We start from the raw sequence: 23,910 nt of genomic DNA on the forward strand, positions 1-23,910 counted from the left end.
CCCGGCCCCCTCCTCTCGCCCCCTCCCCGGCCCCCTCCTCTCGCCCCCTCCCCGGCCCCCTCCTCTCGCCTCCTCCCCACCCCCCTCCTCACGCCCCCTCCCCGGCCCCCTCCTCTCGCCCCCTCCCCGGCCCCCTCCGCTCGCCCCCTCCTCTCGCTCCCACCCCTCGCCCCGACCCACCCCTCTCTACCACTCCCTCGCCCCCTCCTCTCTACCACTCCCTCGTCCCTTCCTCTCTACCACTCCCTCGCCCCCTCCCCTCTACCCCTCCCTCACCCTCCCCTCTCTCGCCTCCATCTCCCCTCCCCTTCTCACACTGCACACTGCCACCTCACACATGCTTCTTAAAGTTCATGAACCCAACCACAAAGGGCATCCCATAGTAGCTGGTTACTGTTCCCTCACAGAGAGAATCTCTACTGTCAAAGACCAGTATGTTTATCCTATTACCTATAACCTACACTCCTACAGAAAAGATACCACTCATTTCCACCACTGACTCTGCACAGTTTTGTTCCTTTACCACACGCCACCCTCCTCGTCAGTATCGATTCCGCCCCTTCTGCACTAACATCCTCAGTGCTCTTGACCTTGCTGCTATTAAACATTATTTTTCATAACACCTGACTAACTCTAAACTTACAACCTCCTTGCTGGCACTATGACCATCAATATCCTCACCCGCAATTCCTTCTCCTTTGAATTGAAGACATTATCTACAAACAAATTCATGGGCACTTCAGTGGCACCATGTTACGCTGTTCTGTTCCTGGTGAGTTTAGAGGAATCCTTCCTAACCACCCAGAATCTCACACCTACAGCTGGTTGCCATTTACTGATGACAGCTTCATGATCTGGGCCAACTGTAAAGATTCTCTATTCTGACCATATCCACCCTCTTGTTGCCCAAAGTAGATTTATCACGTTTTGTAATAAATTACTAATTGGGGTGGCTGGTCACTATTTTACAGCACTTGCCACACTATGATAGTGACACAGTGCAGGAAGAGAGAGTGATGGTCAAGTGTAAATAACCAGTTTCATTAATAATAATCATCTTTTTTATTGCTCTTCTTTGTTGTGAGTTGATGTCTCGATATCTATTTCCTTTCTTTGGTTTAGATTTATATGCTTGTCTAGAGGATGATTAGATTGCTTCTAACAAAATTTGTGTACACTGGTGGACCTTCTGAAGAATAAGGCACATATTTTCAGTCGTTCACTTCACAGTACAGATCAATAAAAACACATACAACTTGTTCTCCATCCACTCGTACAAACAACTGAGCAAAAGAAAAAGATTTTCTTCTAACAACATGTAGCAAAGAAATTACTATCATATAGTGATCTATTTATGAAAATTCATCCTTGGAACAAACGTTTAATTAACAAAATACAAATAATTTTTTATCTCTCTTGAGAAGTCCATAATCATCATCATAATTACATTAAGTCTTCTTATAACTTGTCATTTAAACATTTTTGTGTAGCTATGTAGTAGTGGATTTCTGGTTTGTATGTTTTGAATCAGTATCGTTCGTTTCATATGGTCCAAGATCGATTTTTACATTTATCTCACTATAACCAGCTTTATTACAGTAGCCCCCAAGAAACATTTTGATACAATGTAATAAAACTGGTTATGCTAACAAGTTTTGGAGTATAACAAATCAATATTTCTAGATTCTTATTACATAATATACAGCATTTTGGTTACCTTAGCGTCAGTGCGTCATTCAAATTAGGTCAACAGCAAAATTTCACTTTACAAAGTTTTTTTCTCGTAAATTTTCAAAACAGTTTCCAAGTCTGACCTTTTAGCTACACTGTAGCTCTCTTGCGAAATATTACATAACATACATGGGATAAGCAAAGATGGTACACATAACAGTGATTTTATCATATTGCCATGACAATAGAACTGGCATGTAATGAAAAAGTCTATATACCATCATTTATAAATCTATCTTCAGTAGGTGAAATATCATTGCTTGGTAATGTGCTATGACCGAAAGAAAGCATCTTAGTCCATATGGAGTTATTTGAAGTGCTTTAAAGAAAATAAAGCAAAACATTTTAGATAACTGGGCAAAATTAATGTACTTAGTTGGGAACGTATTCCTTTTTCTCATAACGCCAATGAAATTTTTGTGTAATAACATTTTACATCATCTTACTTCCAAATTTACCTTTCATGCAGAACATTGAACCCTCAGCATAAAAAAATATGCTACAACAAAAATTACTACTTGCCCTATTTTGCAAGGTGTTTTTTGTGACATGGAAGGGGCTTCCCTGTCAAATAAGCTCATCTACAGAAGTTGTAGTGACATAAATAGGATAAACCCCAGATTTTAAAAAAGAAGAGCACAGTGGGATAGAACCCAGTGTCCCTTTGTATGCTTTATAATACCTGACCAACTTTTCATAATCTCTTCTGCCTAAACAACTCTTTTCTAAAATCCAGTTTGAATCATGGTTTTGGCTCCTTCTAATTTTGTTACACATTGCACTGATAATTGTCTCATCGTATATACCCTTCATATATCTGATTTTAAACTCTTTCCCCATTTTGATCAAAATTTTCATTACTTTTGCCCCATGGCATATTTGGCAAAGCATCTGCAACAATATTGTCTGCACCTTTACTATATTTAATTTCATAATCAGATTGTTGTAAATACATTCCCCATCTGGTAAGTCTATTGTGGTATAGTCTACATTCCTGTACGTAGCTTAATGCTTTGTGGTCCAAAAATGTTATTACTTTATGTCCCAACAAATAGGTCCTAAATTTAGTAAATGCCTCATAAATAGTGAATAATTCTTTTTCTGTAACTGTTTAAGATTTATCATCTTTTAACAACATTCTACTTACAAACTCTATTGCCTCATGTATGATTTCCCCTTTAACTTCTTTTCCTGAAATAGTTCTGCTCCCAAATCATAATCACTGCTATCTGTGCGTAAGCAAATTGGTTGGCTAAAATCTGCTCTGTGTAACAAATTTTGATTATTTAATTCTTTCTTAATGTTTTCAAGTGCCTCCTGGTATTCTTGAGTCCAAACCCAATTGCTGTTCCTTTTAAGTGAATTGCTTAAAAAGGATGCTTTCAAACTTAGCCCACTTACAAATTTTTGATAAAATCCACATAAGCCATTAATGACTTCACTTTTTTTCTGCTACATGGTGCTGGAAAATCTGAGATTGATTTAATCTTATGAGGATCTACCAAAATTTCTTTCTTCGTAATTACATGATTAAGAACTTTAGTTCAGGGACGACAAATTTACGTTGTTTTAGTTTGAGTCATACCTCCTTGTCTAAATTTTTCACATACCTGCTTCAGGAGTTCTAAATGCTCTTCCGAACTTTGTCCAGCTATCAAAATGTCATTTGCATAAATGGTAAGTTATCCTACCAGATCTTGGCCAAGTACATAATCTAACACTTTTATAAACTCGGCTGCAGGTGAGTTCCAACAAATCGGTACTACACAGCATTGGTAAAATCTACCATTGTAAAGAATGGCAGTATCTTTATGAGATTCAGGAGCTAAATATACCTTATGAAATCCAGAAGTTAAATCTAAACTGGACATTATCTGAATATTTGTTAAACTGTGTAAAAGTTCATCAGTGTTTTCGGGGTGATCTGTTTCTCTGTACAAATACTTGTTCAGATGCCTAGAATCCAGAACCAATCTCACTCCTCCATCTATTTTTGAAACAGTGACTAATGGCTTGTTATATGGCCTAACACTTCTCTCATTGATATCACAGACTTCCATCATATGAAATGCTTTCTCAATTGCAGCTCTCTTAGCTGTAGGTAAACAATATGGCTTTATGAAAATTGGTTATTCTGGTTTTGGCTGTAAAGGGCACTGATATCCACTCACTAAACCTGTTATATTACTAAACATGTCACTATACTTCTGCAACAAAGATTCCAATACCCATTTCTGATTATCAGTTAACCCTTTTACTTCTCAAATCTTGGTGTCTACAAGTTCTTTAAATTCTGCTTCCTCTGTATCTAATCCTGTTATATCTTTGACTATGAATCCCCTGTCTTTTAAATGTTGTGTACTATTTATTTTACCCTCCTTATAAGCTATAGATGATTTGAATTGTTAAACATCCTTTTGTAAAAGTCACTCCCTCAATTGTAAAAGTTATTTTGCACCTTCAATCCTTACTCCAATTGCAGGTAATTCCATGTACTCCTCATTATGTTTTCATCTTACTTAAAGGTTCAGACACTCCTGAAATTTGGCTGCCTGTGTCATCAAGACACCTGCTTTCCCATGATCCTATTCTGACCTTAATGAACGGACAACAAACTTCAGTACATTTTTCAGTTTTTTAACATCCTCTTATAACAGATCATCTTCTATCTCTTTAAAACTAAATCCTCTAATATCATTGTCATTCTTACCATTTTCATTGCCTTGGAACTTTTTCATGAAATTAACCCAGACATCTTTATCACTGTCACTGAGAATTTCATCAATCAGTATACACTTACCTGTTTCACTTTGGTCAGCACTGTCGTACTTGTTCTCAAGTTGTTTTACAATAATGTATTTAATTTTATTCCACTAGTCTGGAAATATTTTCTCAATAGAATCACTATTTAACCACATATTATGTAAAAAAGTGTCATTCTCATTCATAACATTAAGCAGCTTACTTTCACTGGTAACTGAATTAGTGTGATCATATATAGAAATTAAAGAGAGTTTTGTTTGCTGTGATACTGTCATTAACATCCTTTAATCCTTTAACAGTGTCCTTGGGTATCTCTACAGAATCATAACCACTACTACATATTTCCTTACTGATACCTAATGCCTCCAGTTCTTCTTTTAAAACAAACTAAATACTTTTCTTTCTCATTACTATAATCATCACCACTTACCTCGGATTTATTGTTTTCAATAATATCACAAACATCTTCAATCAATGGAAAATCCAAGATGGAAAGTAACAATATTGTGAAAAGGAAAGTTGCTACTCACTATATAGCGGAGATGCTGAGACGCAGATAATCACAACAAAAGGACTGTCACAAGTAATAGCTTGTCTACATATTTTAAAAACTCGTGTAGTGCATTATATGGCCCATAGACTAAGTCCCACTATACCTCAGCTGGTAACCTCCTTTTTGAAGCATCAATCTGGGTGAGTTCATCAAAAGGTTTGCTCAAATGAGCTAATTTTTTTTAATTGACTTTGCAAAACTCCTTAATATTAGTACACACTTCTCTGTAATTTGGTCAGTTGAGAAATTCACTTTTTATTCTAGCTTGTTCGGTTTCTGACCACTATCAATCTTTTCTCAAAATCTACATAGGTTGTATTGTCATTAGGATACTGATTAGCCCAGCTTTACGCTTCACCTTCACACTTCACCTTCCAGATACTTCTTAACAAACTTGATTTTCTTATCATCAGTCATATTAGACACAAAATAATCTCTGCAATGCTGCAGAAGATTTACAGGGTGTAAACTACCTTCACCTGGAAAGTTTTTTTACTGGAATGTTGCAACACCTGGAAACAATATTGTTAGCAAAATTACAATTAACTACATCATTAAACAATTCTTCAACTTTTTTACACAAAACAGAAACACTACTTTCATGGATGCTAGTTTTGTTGTTATTTAATTTTGCATTTTGTGCATATTTACTGCCTACTGTATTCGCCTCTTCAATAAAACTAAATTCGACAAATGCCAGTTTGGTGTTAACAATAGTTTGCAAAGTAGAAATTTGACTATTTACATTTTTGTCCACAGTACTTATTTCCTCGTGAACTTTATTGAAAGCAATTTTGTTTGTTTTTCTATCTTCAGTGCTCTCATCTTTGACATTTTTTACTTCATTGTTGAATTTTAGTTCAATTTCTTTCATTTTAGACTACACACACTTTACTTGACCACCTAACCTCTCAATTTCTTGATTGATATCATTTAGTTGAGCAGTATTTTTACCAGTATAATCAAATAATGGTCCTATTGAGTGACCAATTTATGTGAACTGGTTCTTACTTTCTTGTTCATGATTTTCAAGTTACTTATTTATTTTTGCAAACTGCTACTCATTTTATTAACTGATTGTCATTGCAAATTTTTATTAACAATGACAGCATGTTACATATATCATTATAATCATCTTATTTTAATTCATCAGTTTGTATTTCCTGCTTTTCAGGTTTGACACTTAAGTTTTCCTGTTCTTGTTTTACTATACTATATAAGTCTCCCATGTCTGTATTACCCCGTACTGTTCCAGAATCTTCAGTGGCTACCATTTTTAATAATTGTGCAACGAATCACTTCGCCAAAAATAATATTTCCAGTACTTAACTTTGTTGTTGGAGGTCAACATTGTTAATTATTCACTTTACTTTTTATTTTTCATCCTTTTTGTCTTCTTGTTTACGAACTCCTTTTTGTTGTGTTGCTGTTTTGTAGCTGTGATTCATATCTGCTCAGTTGTTCACAAAAATTTTTCATAATATGTTTTAATCTGCAACAAGAAAAATATTCCAACACATTATTCATGTTTCACTGTCAAAAATCCCGGACGGCGCAAATTAGTAAGTTACTAATTTGGACGGCGGGTCACATTTTTACAGCGCTTGCCACACTGTGACAATGATACATTGCAGTGAGAGATAGTGACAGTCAAATTTAAATAACCAGTTTCATTAATATCTTTCTTGTTGCTCTTCCTTGTTGTGAGTTGATGGCTCAATATCCATTTCCTGCCTTTGGTTTAGCATTCTATAATCATTTAGAGGACTACTGGGTTAAGTCTATCAAAAATAAAAGTACACTGGTGGACTTTCTGGAGAATTAGACATATATTTTCAGTCATTTTGCTTCACAATACAAATCAGTAAAAACATGCACAACTTATTCTCTATCCACACACTTCAAACTATTACAACCAACTGAACAAAAAACAAATATTTACTTCTAACAGCATGTAGCAAAGAAATTACTATCATATATCGATCTTATTTATGCAAAATCATCCTTATGACATACATTTCATTAACAAAATGCAAATTGTTACACTTTAACTGTATGGACATATCTGCACTTCAGTTTCACAAGTTGTCAAACATATATCCTCTAAGACCTGCTTATAGTACTCTTTGTCACTTATGTCGTGGACATTGTTGTTCTCATGTTGTTGGTGGCCGTTGGGCTCACTGTAAATAGAGTTATATAGTGGATCTGCTAAATATTAGCCAGCAGACAAGGTGAACATGTTATTCATCTTCACAGGAATGAAGACTTTGGTATGCTGCAATGTGAACAGATTGAGAATAACTTAAGCAGGTCTTAAAGAAGATATATTTGCCACCTTGTGCAATGGAAGTGCAGATGATTTCAGATAGCAGACTTTGTTACTGGTATATATTAACATCTGATGGTTTCCCTTTTAACTTAATAATATGCCAACAGTGTGGACTGCATCAGAAACAAAATGCTATAATGAACTTTTGACGTGTGCTGAGAGTTGGTCCATGTATATGACATAAAATTGGTATCAACCCCCTTTTTTTTTGATGATGCAATTATACAAATATGCTTTCATGGTGCCTAAGTTTTCCTAGATGCTCACCATATAGGTGGATGTACCCTTCATGTACGTCTTTGATTGAAGGCTGTATAGTGCTAGGTGGTTGTCTTGTTACTGCATTAGGTCTTTGGAATAAAGATTGTTTTCTGTAGCCAACATGATTTCATCAACTTTCGGGAGTATCTATGACAGTTGTTTGTCTTGGAGATGTGAATCTGTTCGTAGTATTGTGTCACAGGCCTATAATAGTTTCTTGTGATTTTGTTGCCAGCTATGACTGAACAGAACAACAGCATTAAAATCATAGACATTTCATCCCTAGAGCTGCCATTAGACATCACAGAGCCAGCATCATCTGCTGAAACTTGTGTATTTCCTGAAGAACCAAATGTCGAAGATATAATAAAGCAGACTCCAGGAGAATTGGAAAAGGTAACAAAACTTGCTTTTTTTTTATAGTAGATATGATTGTCTGCTATTAGAAATAGTAATTTGCCATAGATTTTGTTTGATGATTATAACATATTGGTTCACCCATTCACAATTTTCTCAAATCCCAAGTGAATAATGAGGATTTTCATATGCAAATTTGGCCCTGAATAAATTTATATCCGTATCCACATGGTCCATTAGTCTACACCACATTTATTCCTTCTCCTGTACCCAGTTTCAAGTACTACACTGTTTTAAGTTCTTTTTTCTGTTAATGGCACTAAGAATATTACAAATTATATTAGTCTAGATGAAAGTATATAGCTCATTCAATATAAGGGCTATACTTGAAGTGAGTACTTAGATTTTGTAACCAAATGTTCCTATTTGAGGAGCTGTAGCAAAATGTAGACATTGAAAAACATAGAAGAAATGACTTTTGAAAGGATAAGCATGAAACCACATGCAAACAGGGTAAAACTCATAATAATATGTTTCATCATTTACAGTAGCATGGTTTATTGGCTTGCATCTGTTTCAAACAAAATGATTATTCACCCTTTTTTTTTCAGAATCTTCCTTCTAAAAAAAGTGGAAAATGTATCCCCCTTAAATCAGGCATGGGCAGGCATTGGTGACCACGGGCCTGATTCACATTACTTAAGCTCACGGACTAACTCATCAAGTGACGTGACAGCAGTGCTGCTTGCACATAAAGTCAAAACAGCAGTGTCTGTGACATTAATGTGTAAGAAGTAATGCTCCAATGTGAAACGCACCCTATCCAACTCACCATGCCAACAAATTATCCCTCAAAATATGTTTTTGAGAGTGCATTCATTTATGTTCAACCACCATCAGATGTTTATATCTATTTACACGTAATGAACATTCTCACTTTGCTTGTGACATTTTACAATAGCTGTCTCGCAAAATTCTGCAGCACCATTAGTAAAAAAACCATGTTCACAACACACAAATAAATATAAACACCTCAAGAACGGATGACAGGCATCTTGAGATATCATTATGGAAAATTAAATGCCTATAAAAGCAACTAGTTGCAGCTAATTCATTGTAAATTACCTGTAATTCCAATAGTTGCATCCATGAGGGCCAACAATTATTTACAAATACTAATGCAAGAAAGAGAAGAAAAACAAATACAACAAGAAGATAAGCAGGTGCAGACAACAAGCAACCAAGAGTAGTTTAGCCATTTTTTCCCGCAGGCAGGTCATCTGAATGTTTGTGGAAATTAACTCACAAGATTTCAATCACTGTTGACAAGCACTTCTTAAATATTTGTCCAAAAGTACTTTTTGTGATTGATGGCATAGGTGGAGATTGTTTTGATTACACTAAATGAATTGTCATCATTTCTTTGTTCAGTTTAAATGTCTAAATCTCTTAAACAGAGCATTTATCATATGTATTATACAGAAGCCAAACTGGAAAAATCTGAACAACAGAATGGCAAATTATCAGATTGATAAAGCCCTCCACCCTGCGCTCAGTACATATTGATAATAGTAAGAGTACTTTAATCGGCATCAGTACTGTTCATCAGTATTTCTAGTATTTACAATATGACAATACTCGCCCTCATATGGTCATTAAATTGACGTATTGACAATAATAATGAATGTGTGAGGCTCCCCTTAACTTCCTATTGAAATTTCTGCCGGGACTGCTCTCTGCACCCATTCAGCCTAGTGAGTTGTTTATCCCACTCTCCACACATACATGGACCGTAACTTCCTGCTCAGTTGGAACATATTTCTCTTTTTTTGTTCAAATCCAGCGGCACATGACGACATTGCACACATGTGGAGTAAGCAAAACTGTCACTGATCTGTGTCATGAGCTATAAACTAAAGACCACCCAAGTCTCAGTGGAAATATTGGAGAAAGAGTTCAGGGCAGAATTTAATGCAAGTGCCTCACTCTCTACCCCATGAATTTCCTCTGCGGGTTGGACTGAAATTAATCACGGGCTAGATATGGAGTGCAGGTTGCTTCTTGCCTATCTGTGCACTAAATGGTAGAGGACCCTTGTCATCAGAACACTTTCCACTGTTAAGTTTTCTCGATTCTGCTCTTCCGTAGACTGACCCACTCATCGAGTTTGTTTTCTTCTTCCGAGGTCCAACTCCCTGACCTTCATAGTCGGGCCACTAGAGCTATGCCAACAGGACAGTTTCATGGTGTTGTTACACTGAGCAAATTCAAAAGTGGTGATAAAGGACATTCTTCCACCATGTGATGCTTTTATTTTTGTTCATAGTGTTAATGTGTGTCCACCATGGACCCGCCATTTTTGCATTCCTGCCAAGAACGGTTGAATCTATAGGAGCAGCAACAAAATCTGCTCCAGCAAGAGCAGAAACAGGAGGTGCTCAAAACACAATGCAGAATTGATCCGCTCTCAGACCATGCTAATGGTTGGCCAAGCCTGAAGCTGGTTACTTTTCACCAAGAGTATCAAAAGGTGGCAGAATTATCTGTGCTGGTACTTGCTGCACTGCATGATAAGGGATACCTTTGGTCCATCTGATAATACTGCCTTGTTATTGTCCAGTAGCTCAGGGTTGTACGAAATTGTGCAAAATTTGAATCAAACCATCTGCTGAGCCTGAGAAATTTAATTTTGAGTAACTCTGCCAGTTGCTCACACGGTATTTTGGACATCAAACCTTCGTGGTAACAGCATGGTTATAGATTAAACAGAACAACAAATGCCTCAGGCAGTTGTATGCGGCATAGATAATTGACATACAAGGTTTCTCATGCATGTATCTTTTTGAGTGTCCCCCAATGTGCTGCCTTGTACACAAACTTGCTTGTTAAGGACATGATTGTCCAAATAGCATCCAGCCCCAAGGTCCAAAGTAGGGAGATGGCCTTGTCTGACCCTTCTTTCGATGCAGTTACTCAGATTGCTGAGTCTCATGAACTTTTAGCAGCAGCAAAGGGTGTACTTGACAATTGACAGGTGGCAGTGTCAGATAGACATGATAAATAATCACAGAGCCCCATGGATTGGCCAGGCAACTTTACCTTCCATTGAGTCACCGGTTGTTGATGATATTGACAATTTGAATGCAGTGACATCATATTGATTGGCCATCTTCACACTTCACCATCATTCCATATGTCAAGATTGGCAGGTACAAGTAAGTCGAAACATCATGATTCCGTCTCACAACATTTCAGATTCTCAGTAAAATTCACCTTCAGAATCTGTTTTTGCTCAATGGCCAAGTCAGCGATCCTGCCTCGATTGCCATTTGGTGCATATCAAACAGGACTGCCCACAACATATGCAGTGCATGGGGTGCTGTAAAGTGACCCATTTGGCATCTGTTTGTTATAGTCAGCAAGCCATAGGATGATCCTCAGACCCCCATTTTCCTAGGTTTGGACACTATCTCTGATGTCATATAAGCACTTTCCCACCAGAATTCTGCTGACAGGCTCTTGGGATTCCCTGTGTTGCAGTGGCACTATGTCAAGTTGCATCTTATAGTAAGCAGTGTGTTCCATTGTGGAGGTAATTCTCTGTCCGCAGCCGTTAATAAGAATGTGGAATAGCAACTTCTGTTGTTAGTGATTAATTTACCGTTGTTAGTGCTTAATTCACCGTTGGTCGAAAATATTTTGGGCTAGACATCTTTCCTGCTTTTGGCTTGCAGATCATTGGCAAAGTCCATTTAGTGTCCTTATCGGTCTCTTTCAGGGTTTGGATTCATTATTGCGGTTGTGTGGCCAGCTGGTTGAGAATATGTTAGGTCGGGCAGAAGATTTCAAGCCCCAAGACACTCATAAGCTGTCAGCAATACCGTAAATTTGGTTGCCCCCGTACAGTTCTCTTCTGTGTGCGTGAAAAGGTCAAGGCCATGCAGTGTTAGCAAGAATTTGATGTTGTTTCTCCTACTTTGTCTAGTCACCGCATTGGTGCTGGTTCAGAAGCTAAACGGTGCCATGTGCCTTTGCGGTAATTTTAAACAGATATTAAACCCGCAATGTGTCATGGATTCCTAACCCGTTCCTGCATCGCCTTGCACAACACATAGTTGCAGTTTCCATTGGACGCAACTTCGCAGTATTTCTTAGTGCTCGACACACCCTTCAGGTTTTCTGTGATTTCCCTAAATCACTCCAGGCAAATGCCGGGATGGTTCCTTCGAAAGGGCACGACTGACTTCCTTCCCCGTCCTTCCGTATTACGATGAGACTGATGACCTCACTGTCTGGTCTCCTTCCCTAAACAACCCAACCCACACCCTTCAGACTGTGCCAGTTTCATTGCTTTCTCTTTGGAATTTCGTCTACCCCACGATTCAGTGATATTTGGAGCAGTTGATTCATGACATTCGCTGTTGAACCAAGTACCTCAGTGGCATGTGGGTCTCAGGCTCCATGTAAGAGGAACATTTGTGAAATTTGCAGATGGCTTTCCAGTGCCATCTGAAGAATGGCCTTCATTTAAAATTGGAAAATTGTATTTTTTCCCCAAAGATGCAATTTTTTTATGGGATGTGTCGTTAGCAATGATGGCCTCATCCTTATGGACAAGATTATGGACAGGATTTCTTACGAGGTCTGTCTAAAAATTATCGGCCTTTGATTTTCTGGCGCAAAATAGAGACGATAGAGCAGCACCACTGTACTCAGTAAAGGAAGAGATCTTTATGTGCATGCATGAATTTTGTCCCCGCCTTCCAGTGCGTCACTCGCTGCCTATTGGTAGCTAGGTGAGGTGCTACACAACATGTTCATCAGATTACTGACTCTCTCAAGATGACTTAAAGATTTGAGCAAAGATACTGCATCAAATTTTGTCAAAAGCTTGGTGATTCTCAAAGCGAAAAAATTTGTAAGATTCATAGGTGTTTGGAGAAGATGCGATGGGTGTAACACAAATTAAGGAGTGGTTCAACCGATTCAAAAACGGCTGCACATCAGCAGAGAGTAACCAGCGTTCTGGCAGGCCCCAAACTGCTTGAAATGCAGCTGTTGAGAGGGTGCAATTTTGCGTGATGATTTGAACATGCACCATGTGGCTGCGAAATTCATGCCCAAGTTGTTGTTGCTGGAACAATGTGCCCTGCGTTTTGAAATTGCACAGGACCTTCTGGACACCACCAATGCTGAGCCTGGGTTTTTGAACACCGTGATAACTGGAGATGAGTAATGGGTGTATGGCTACGACCCAGAAACAAAAAGATGGTCGTCGCAATGGAAGCATCCCAAGTCTCCAAGGCTGAAGAAAGTGCGGCAGGTGCGAAGCAAAATCAAGGTGATGCCGACTGCCTTCTTTGATGTCCATGGAATTGTGCATCACGAATACGCACCGGAAGGACAAACAGTGACAAAGGAGTACTATCAAGATGTTCTCCGGTGACTCCGTGATGCAGTTCGGTGCAAAAGACCAGACATGTGGATGGTGAAAAACTGGGTGCTGCATCATGACAAAGCCCCTGCACATTCATCCCATATGATCCAAAATTTCTTGGCCAAACATGGAATTACAGCCATTCGGCAACCTCCCTACTCTCCAGACATGGCTTATGTGACTCCTAGTTGTTTCCAGAATTGAAGACGCCACTGAAAGCATCCTGTTATAGAGTTGAGAAGGGGTAATGCGGAACACAGTGATGGAGTTGAACACCATTCCAAAAGAAGACTTCCGGCAGTGGAAGGATCGGTGGGTTAAGTGTGTGCAAGCACAAGGGGCTGACTTTGAAGGGGATTAGGATCCCAAACCTGTCTGTTATTCAAGATATTTTTTCTTTTTAGACAGGCCTCGTATTATGCTAAATTTGTAAAAATCCGCTCTCCTCTTACCTCGCTTCGCAAAAATGGCATTGAATTTATATTCTCTGCAGACTGTCAGTGGTCTTTTCAGTTCCTCAATCAATGTTTGTACTCTGTTCACTGTTCGGCTTCATTTATGCTGGGTAAACTGTTAAACCTGCCTGCTGATGCACCCTAGTATGCTGTCACATTGGAACAAAGGTGGCACTGAGCACCAAAGGTGCTTTCAGCAATGCAACTATTGAAATGCGAAAAAGGAGACACCTAAAAAGTTTCATGCTTCTCCGCATGGGGCAAAGTTCCTACTCCTCACCAACCATAAGCCACTGATTTCATTGTTTGACCCTCATTCTATGCTACCAGATGAGACTGCCCACAGAATTCAGGGGTGGACACTCTTTCTCAGTAATTATTGCTGTGACATTTGGTGCAGTCCACCACCCAGCATGCTAACACAGATGCATTATTGTAATTGCCGGTGGGAACTAATCTGGAGCTCAATCGACAGGAGACTCTAGTTTGCCGATTGGATGATACCTTGCAGCAGAAATTGCTGGATTTTCCTTCGATGGCGCAGAAGGTCAGTGCCAATAGGGCTGCTGTGCATGACATCCTCACTTGCTCCATCTTCTGCAGTCGTTGAAGTGGGATAAGTCTCATCTTAAAGCTTTGGCACAGCGTCATGTCCACAGACCAGCAATAGATTGTGCTGTTGAACATCTTGTGTGAGCCTAAGCTGACTGTGCACAGAACCAGGCTGTGCCACTGTGTCAGTTTTTCCCCATTGCTAGTCCCAGATCAGTCTTGGGGCAGGGTGCACTTCGGCTCTTTGAACTCCTTTTTTGGGAAGCATGTGTTTTCCACATGTTGTGAAACTGTATCCTACTATGTCAGCAGGAGCTATAGTCACATTGTCAGTCATTTTTGCTATCAATTACACACCTGGATCCTTGCATCTGATAAAGGTCAGCAATTTGTGTTGCGGGAGGTAGAATATTTTTGCATTTGCAGTGGTATCTGGCTTTTGACTATCTTTCTGTTACACCCATCTTCTAGCACAGAAGTGCAACTCTTCATTCATACACTCAAGACCAAAATAAAGAAGTCTGCATCTGCTTCGTCCAGTAATGATAAACTGTTTTCTAGCCACATATCAGATGACACCAGTTAACGGATACAATTCTGTGTAACATTTGGGTGAGTGCCGGCCGTGGTATCTATTAGATTTGTTGCAATCCTTGTCACATGGTGTGGACTGTTATGATCTGTCGTGGTTTCCTCATGGTGCTGCCATTTGGGCCCATTCTTTCATACTTGCAGCTGAGACGGCTGATATGTGTAGTAGTAGGCCACAAAAGTTGCCATATGTTTGTGGTAGGTTTGTGGTGGATGTTGGTCAGGAGCAGCTGTCCCATCATTCTAATCAGTTGTGTCCACGATCTGTTGGACCCACAACACCATTGTCTCTGAGTCAGCTGGGCGACAGGTTGGTCACAACATTTTCTGGTAGGAGGCTCCCTCTCTGGTGCCCTATGTCTGCCTATGGAATAGCATGTGACGGCGATTGCTCCTGCGAATCCTGATGTGGAGCCCATGGACTTTTAACCTGTGCCCTGTTTTCCTCACTTGCCCGTCAATGAGTCCTTGCCTCTGCCAATGCCGGCAGACCGGCCACCACAATCTTCCAACATTCCTGCAGAGACAGCTGCATCGCCATTGCCTACTTTGGTGATAGACCTGCTGCTAGGAAATTTCTTACTCTCTCTGGTTTGGCAGTGGAGGTCTTAACAAAACCCTGTCCATTTTCAGCCTTTTTATGGGGAAGTGATGTGGTATTCCCACCATTGGACATCAATACAAAGCCAGATTGAATGGCATAGGTTTCACGTCAGAATAGTGCCGCAAACTGTCACAAACTGCAGTTACAGAGCATTGTATGTGTGGAACCACTGACCCAGGCATTTACATGCCAGCAGTAATAGACCAGTCTGTCAATTCTTATGCTGACATTGGCCATCTTGGACCTGACCTTCACACCACACTATTCTCTTGCTTTGCGTGCTACTCGTTCAGTCAGTGATTGACACTGGCTGCATTTTGTGCTTTTCTCTGTTCCTATCTCTACTCATTGTTTGGGCTTTCTTTTTCCCCATAGATTGACCTGCATGTTGAGTATGTTTTCTTTCCTCTTTTGGGGTCTAGCTCCCTGGCTTCCGTAGCCTATCCACTGCTGGCTAGAGTAGTTACATTGTGCCAACGGGATGGTTTCATGGTGTTATCATGCTGAGCAGATGCAAAACGTGGTTTTGTGTGTCATGCTGTTGCAGTGTCACCACTTTTATTCCATATCATTTCGTTCAGCTTTTGATGTTGCGTGTGGATGCACAATGAAAAAGACACTGTAACATTCACTTAATGTAAATGTTTTTTATTCCAGATAAGTTCTATTTGGATGGAATAAACTGAGTAAAGCAGACTATCTTTTCAACTACAATACTTTCATCAATGAAAATATATTGCTGTGTATGAAACATTGGGAGCTCCTTATGAACTTCACTGCGACAACATTCTTGATTTAGAATAAACTTTCTCATTGGATTTAAAGTTTATTACATTTGGTATCTTTTTGGTTTGATGTATAAAATAGCAAAAATTACAATATCCACTTTTTTATTTAATTGATGACTAGTTTTGGCATACCCAAGCCAATTTTCAAATCATCCAGTCAGACAGGATATTATATTCCATCCAGCATGCAAACCATATTAAGACTGTACATACATGTATATCAAATTAAAGTTTTTTTTTTGTTAACATTGGCAGGATAGACATACAACACAAACATTTTTCAATTAAATAAAAAAAACTGAATCTTTCAACTTTGGCTGTTTTCTACTGCAAGCTGGTTAGCACAAGTTGCTGTCCCATTATTAACCTAGCGTGCTGGAAATCCATATATCTTTCTGCTTTGATGATCAAAAATTCACTTACTTTTGCCTGTTTGTCTTCATATACAAATAAAATTGTTTTCATTTACTAGAAATGTCATTGGGGCTTGTGTTTGAAATATCATGGTAGATAATAGAGTCGATCCATGCAACATTACATAGTTAACTGCAAAGGGGGGGGGGGAGGGGGGGGGGGGTTGTACTGAGTCACTTCATAAAATGCCTGCATATATAGACAAAAATCCCCTGTGTTGCCTCATTGCCTCAGTCAAATTTGTTCTTAAAATGTAGCCTTATTGTAAATGGATGACTGAGAACCCAGTAATAGATGTATTGTTTACATTTCACACTTACTTACAGTCTCTTCTGCTACTCCTTGTCTCTTACACTTTTTTTATTGGAATCGCTTGTAGTTTGAATTAAATTTCATCACTTAAATTACTAGTTTGAGATAATTCTTTCTTCCTTCCAGTGTCTGTACATTTCTGGTGGATTATCATTACAACCTACTTTCATTTCAGTACTTCTCATATGATATCACAAACTATAAAAACAGTATATTAAAACAGTGAAATACAAGGAGCAAATGGTGCTTATTTTTTTAATGCTATATATAGCTCACAACCTCAATTGGATCTATTCTTTCGAATTAATGAAGTGCCTTGGTTCAGACATGTATGCAATACACACGACTACACCTATAGGCAAAACATTATGAAAAGCATGAAGATAGTAGTAGAACCAAAATGACCTCTGCAAAGACTTATAAAGACATAAAATTATTCCTGAAATGAGTCAGATACAGTTGTGTTTGATAACCTGCACAAGGATGTTAAATATCTTGTAGATAATGTGGTGGAGTCATGACTGATTTTCTGTTGGGGGAACTCCCGCTACTCTGTCGAAGAATATACTCACAAAAGCTCTTAACATTGATGTATTAACTTGTAATATAATTAAAATTAATACTATACAATTACAAAGAAACAGAATGGATAGCCAGTAGTAATACCTTCAAGAGTAAAATTACAATATTGATGATAGACACACATAAATGTGAAAACACTAATAACAACTTTTGGAACTACAAATTACATCATCAGGGAGAAAAGAGAGGCAGGTTGAGGAAGGTTATGAAGAACTGGCAGGTCACTCAGACTCAGTGGTGGATACAGAAAAACCTCAAGGAGGGAGCACTATAGATATCTTGAGCTACCTTTACTTTTACCCTAATAAAATATAATCAAGTCACATGCAAAGTTTTAGTAAATTTTATTGAAACTGATTATACACATATACAAGGCAATGCCATCTTGTGATACAAAAAAATTACAATTGTGGTTTTCTTCCTTAAATGATGAAGTTTTTGTGGTTATTCTTCTTGTCAGATTGTTAATTACATTGTCAATAGGACAGTCAGTGTCAGGGTGCGTGTTCAACAGAGCTAAACAATTAATTCATTGTTGACCTCAGCCATGTCTCTGCATGCCACAGTGTTGAAAAACTTCTTTCTACTGTAGCAGTAGAGGCAGCTAAACAGGCAAATATTTTGTACCATGAGTGCAAAGTAGGATAGTCAAATGTAGGACAAGCAGACAACGATTGCATAATGGAAGAACCACGATCATTAAGCATGCTTATGCTTGTTTGCTTGTATTGAAGAATCTATCCCATTGGTGTCTTTTTAATTACAAAGAGTGATTCTTCTTCATAGAATGGTAGTACAGTTAAGCACTGATTCAGTTATGTGCCAGATCATTACCATCATGTTTCAGTAATTGTGAAGGCAAAAGTATGTTGAATTTTAAATGATAAATATTTTCTTCAGCAAAATGCTCTCTCATCTCAGTTGTAAGATGGTCCAGTGTTGGAATAAAAACAGTTCTTTTCCAATATGTCATACCATCATCATTATGAACAAATTTTTCCCTTTGTCTTTGTCTGCCTGTAAGATGAGGAACACTTATCTTCACTTCTAACTCCTCCATAACTGCCTTCACCTCTTCAACAATACGAGCAGAGTGGCTATCAGCATTAGCACTCATGCCGTCGCACACCTTGAGCATAGAATCTAATTTTGCTTTTGCCATTGTGATGTCCAAGCTAGGATCTTGTAAGATTTTGCTGACTGGATATGTTATACTCAGTGTAAACAAGGTGATGATGAACTCGCAATTAGAGAGCTTTGGCAACTCTATCCCTTCAACACTCTATTTGTTTAAGGACTGTGCAAACTGTTCCGAGATCAGCTGTGAATTGACTAACAGCATCTTGTCGCTCAACCCATCTTATTTAACAATGTGACTGCAGCAAGTGTTCTAGGTGACTCTTCAATGTTGCGAACCGCTTGCTAGACACTGCAAAGATTGATACTACTTCTTCAATAGTACCAAGTGAGTTTCTCACACTTATAACATTGCAAATGTGATAGACAGCAAATTTGAGCTGATGACTTCGACATGCTGCTACTTCACATTGCTAGCTTTCTTTTTTATTGGAGCCACAGCTCCTTTGATGGAAAAAGGCTTTCCATTCTCTTTAGAATCATAGTACATAATACTTCACCAGCAATGCTACGCTTTTCATCTAGATTCTCTTGATGTTCATCATCAATGTTTCCACTACATTCATTGTCTTTATGGATCTCAATGAAACCCAGTAATCTTTTGTGTAATTTGTTGTCACCATCAACATATCTTGCAGCTAAACTGAATTGGGCAATGTGCGCTATGTCTGTAGTCTCATCAAATATTATGCTGTAGTAATGAGAATCTGTGATATCCTCCAGATTCTCCATAAAATCACTGTTTCAGAGCATCAAATTAGTTCGTTACACATTAGTTTACTTATGTAAGTGGCAGTGGCATTCGCTTTAGCAATGTCAATTCTAAGTCTTAGAATAGGTCTAAAGTTTCCCTCGTTACTCACTATACTTTTATGATAATTTATTGTCTAATAGACTCACATCATCTCTATGCCCCAGCAGAGGAATATTTTGCTTTCCGTGAAATATGATTATTTTTGTTATAGGTAAAATGCTTTCCATTCTCTGTCTTGACAATTGTTTTATGACCTCAAGTTCGCAGTTGTCTCCCATCGCCAAAAATAATTTTGCATTTGTTAACGCTTCAATGTGGTACTTGAGCTGAGAGTGGCTCTCAAGGTCACCATCTTTACCAGTAAGTTTGGCAAACTTTGTTAGTGGTTCAGTCACATGTTTCTTGGCAATAATGGATTTCTTTCCTCCAACCATTTTATTATTCACAAAAATTGAACAGGTAATGCAAAGAAGTCCCTTTTTAACTTGTGAGAATACCAGCCATGGGTACTGTTCAAAGTGATTACTTTGCACTTGTCTGTGTTCAACCCATCCCCTCTTGTCCTCAGAAGTAGGAAAGATATAACCTTTTTCAGGTATCGTTGGAGCTGTGGAAAGCTTGTGTTTTATATCATCATTAATATTTCCTGATGCTAATATATCCAAATAATTGCCAAATTATTGGGATTAAAGGAGTCATTCAATGAACTTTGTTGTGGAAGTTTCGACGAAGTGCTGGGCTGTGCCTGTACATCTGATGGTGTTTTTGCAGCTGAATTGTGACCAGAATCTTCAGATGTTTCTACTTTTCATTTTCGTATTACATCACGATCCATTTTATTATGTTGTTACAACATAGGTAAATTAGATGCCAATTATTCTTGAATAAACACTTCATTCGCACTGAAAAATGCAACACTAGTACACTTAGCACTAAAACACACAAGGTCACACTCTGTATATTTGTAATATCATTAAGCAGAACACTGACTGTAGTCCGTGGTAATAGCCAATAATCACAGTTGTTCACTTTTTATCACTTCCAAGTTATCACGACGATTTTTTTTTTTTCAAACTGACTACCTGTCAGCAACTCCGCTGCCCTTATATATGTGGCTCGGTTGCTTCGAGAACATTCACTGCCAGAATATTTGCTTCCAGACTTTTATGGAGTGTGAACAAATACCTACAGTGAAAGCGACAAGCCAATATGTACCTCACAACGTACAGCATAAGTGTCAGTTTCCAATGATGACGTCATCCGGCAATTTATGTGTGTGGAACTTTTATTGTCGATTCTGTTTGTTTCTAATGTATTCAATAGAGGGCCTATATAATAACAATGCGTTTTTAGGAATCTTCTCGAAACTCACTATTACCGGAGAGATACCCATCAATAGTTTGCCCTACCTAACTCGGATTACAAGTTACGTATGGGAGACTACTGTTGGGTTTTTAGTAAAAATATTGTTACGAGTCTCATTAAAATATTTTTACTGAGAAATTACTATGAGTTACTATTATTAATACTTCACAATCAGCCAATCGCTCTCTCTCTTGACTAATCTTAACATTTGCACTTGCTACAACTAGGACTTTTTCCGTATTCATTCTTCAGTCTTAATATTTCTGCTTCTGAATGTAAACTTGCTTCCTATTTGGCAAATAGTCCATATTTATAATGCTATGTATCGAAGGTTCTCTGTACAAGAAAACAGTAGGATATTCACGACTTTTCTTGAACGAATGCCAGGCAGAATAACGTATTGAGATCACTAGAATGTCCGCGACTTTTCTCATAGGTTTGTGTTAGCTACCGGTGTGCCAGACAGAAACATATAAAATACAATGATGTGGACGCTTGCACTACATAGGAAAATACAACTACTCGATAACTCAAGTCAGTCGAATTGACTGATGAAAGAAGTGAACAAATAGCGTGCAGGTTGACTGGTGGAGGTGGTGTGACTGGCAATGCAGGCAGCTCTTCAGGTGGGGGGGAGGGGTGGGGAGGGGGGTGCACATTCCCCATGCACCCCTCCTATGCATCCGCCACTGCTCAGACTCCATAATGAAAGGGGATCACTTGCTGTGAGGATGAAGGGAAACAAAAAAAAGAGGCCATATGCACAATTGTGTGTTTGACTGGTGTATTTATAATGAAGTGCAGTGGATATCAAAGTATTTTTGATCATTGTATATGTATATATCTTCCATATAAATATACTAATGAAAAGTCCTTGTTGAGATATAAAAAAATAGTGAAAGTACCAAATCTCTGAACAATGGAGGTGCTGATTTGCCATGAACAAGACCGAAAACTTACAGTTACAGTCATTTGAAAATTGCTTTAAAGAAACATATGTACACATTTAAAAACCTGCATTAGCTGTTTTATGTATCGAATTTGGATAGCTACAGTAGTAACACTTAGTGAGACCATGTCAGGAACATTATTATTGTTGTTATTTAATTTCATCTTATCCCTGGAGTTTAAATATAAGCTTTATGAGCTTCAATATTTCCCAGCAGCTACTTTATGCAGTGTAAAGTTTCTTGTGATCAAAGAGGAACATCACTTAAGTGTGACAAAATTTATTTTTTCCCTTGAAGTACTTACCAAAAAGTTTGAAAGTTAAACTTGCAACTCTATTACAAAACCAGCTTGCATTGACAAATTGATATTTAGTTACCATAATGTTTTAGAAATTGTTGGTAGGTTATTTTCCCCCATGAACTCAAAAATGACAGTAACAATTGTTAGTTTTATGTATGATATAGTTGTAAAAATTCTTTTGTTCACCATTTTTACTTCATTGCTATGTCTTACTGTGTTCGGCCAGTGCAGCACATGAAGTCCAGTGTCCAGTCTCCCATCTCCTTAAGGAAATAATTTCCTATATTTCTAGTTAAAACTCTGTTCATGGGATCAAATTATCACAATATGATTTGAGTGGTTGATTGCTGCTGCTTTTGTTTACTATAGAGGTTACGCCTGAAATAAGCAACAACAAGAAGGCGGCAAAATATTTCGAAGATAGAAGTGTGTATCACTAGAAGCCTTTTAACTATTGCCTGAGTTTGTGCTGTTTACTGTTTTGGTCCAGTCTTACTTTTCATTTATCAGTCATATTAAACACTTTGGTAACAATATGAACATTGGTGAACTCTCCTTCCTCCATGGGTTTGTCTTAATTTTTGAGCACTACAACCCATTTCATTTTCCAAGATGAGTGTGACAGTTATGTCCCAGGAAACGGGTTTCTTTATTCTGAGGTCCACCTTTCAAGTTTGCATTTTGTTAAATTTGTGCTGAAACTTTCACAGACCTTAATGTTATTTATCTTGGGGTTGATAGCAAAAAACTTGCAGAACAATTCACCTGTGCAATTAATGAGTCTTGTTTTTGTATATCTCTCTCATTTACTTGTATTCTTGTTTGGTAAGACCTTGCTGGAACATCTTCTGTCATAATGTCTTTCATGCCATACGTTGCTGGAACCATACAACAAACATGTTAAGGAAAGACCCTGCTATAAAATAGATGTTGGTGACGATACAATATAAATGCCTGTAAAACTTAAAACAATTCCTCTTACCCCTGTAATCATATGAATAATGTATTATCACTGTAGAAACACCACTAGAGCGGAACTCATCCAAAGTTTTATTTTTAAAATGCTGTCATGGACAGGCCTGTGAGTAGGTGCGAAAGAAGAGAATTCATTGCAACACCATTTCCAAGTTCAGAGAAGTTTCAGCTTAACTTGAAGTAACTAGAGTGCAAACAGTATTTGGTTGAGTCATGCATAAGAATATTTCCCATTCTCTCATTTCTTCACCTGTAATGTTAGTAACTAAAGATGTGGAGCCAAGGGGTTGCCACTATGTGCAGTTCAGAAGTACTTAGTGCTTTAATCATTCCGCAAGATGCTTGGAGTCCTTCATCAATGATTTAATGTATTCCTGTAGTTGTTTAAACATCTTAGACGTACTGAAACTGAAATTACATGTTGTGTTATGCTTTGATGAGTTGATTTGATTTATATAGGTATAAATGGGTGTCCGGGTTTTGTTCAGATGTGATTATGTGTTGCACTTCTGCACTGCAAAAGGATTTTTGGTCTATGGTTTGTGATGTTATAAGATTGTAGCTCAGTTTCTCCCTAGTGGACTTATCCACCTTCCTGTATTGCATATGGTTGATCTGTAGATCCGTGAATATAATTTTATTTGTATTGACAGTAATTTCTTTAACTGCTGTAGCGTTACTCCTGCCTTATCAGTA

At 38.2% G+C, this 23,910-nt stretch overlaps 1 protein-coding gene across 9 annotated transcripts in view; it reads left to right on the plus strand.

The window, feature by feature from the left end:
- LOC126362397 (uncharacterized) overlaps window positions 1-23,910 on the plus strand; it is a 335,074-nt gene that overhangs the window by 177,161 nt on the left and 134,003 nt on the right. For 7 of the 9 annotated variants that reach the window (XM_050007876.1, XM_050007883.1, XM_050007881.1 and 4 more), the window contains one exon: window positions 7,876-8,036. In XM_050007876.1, coding sequence (XP_049863833.1) covers window positions 7,876-8,036 — 161 coding nt within the window. The remainder of the gene's footprint in view (window positions 1-7,875; window positions 8,037-23,910) is intronic. The other 2 variants (XM_050007882.1, XM_050007884.1) reach the window with 1 other exon arrangement.

This window comes from Schistocerca gregaria, chromosome 1 (assembly GCF_023897955.1).
Source record: "Schistocerca gregaria isolate iqSchGreg1 chromosome 1, iqSchGreg1.2, whole genome shotgun sequence".
NCBI classification, from domain to species: domain Eukaryota; kingdom Metazoa; phylum Arthropoda; class Insecta; order Orthoptera; family Acrididae; genus Schistocerca; species Schistocerca gregaria.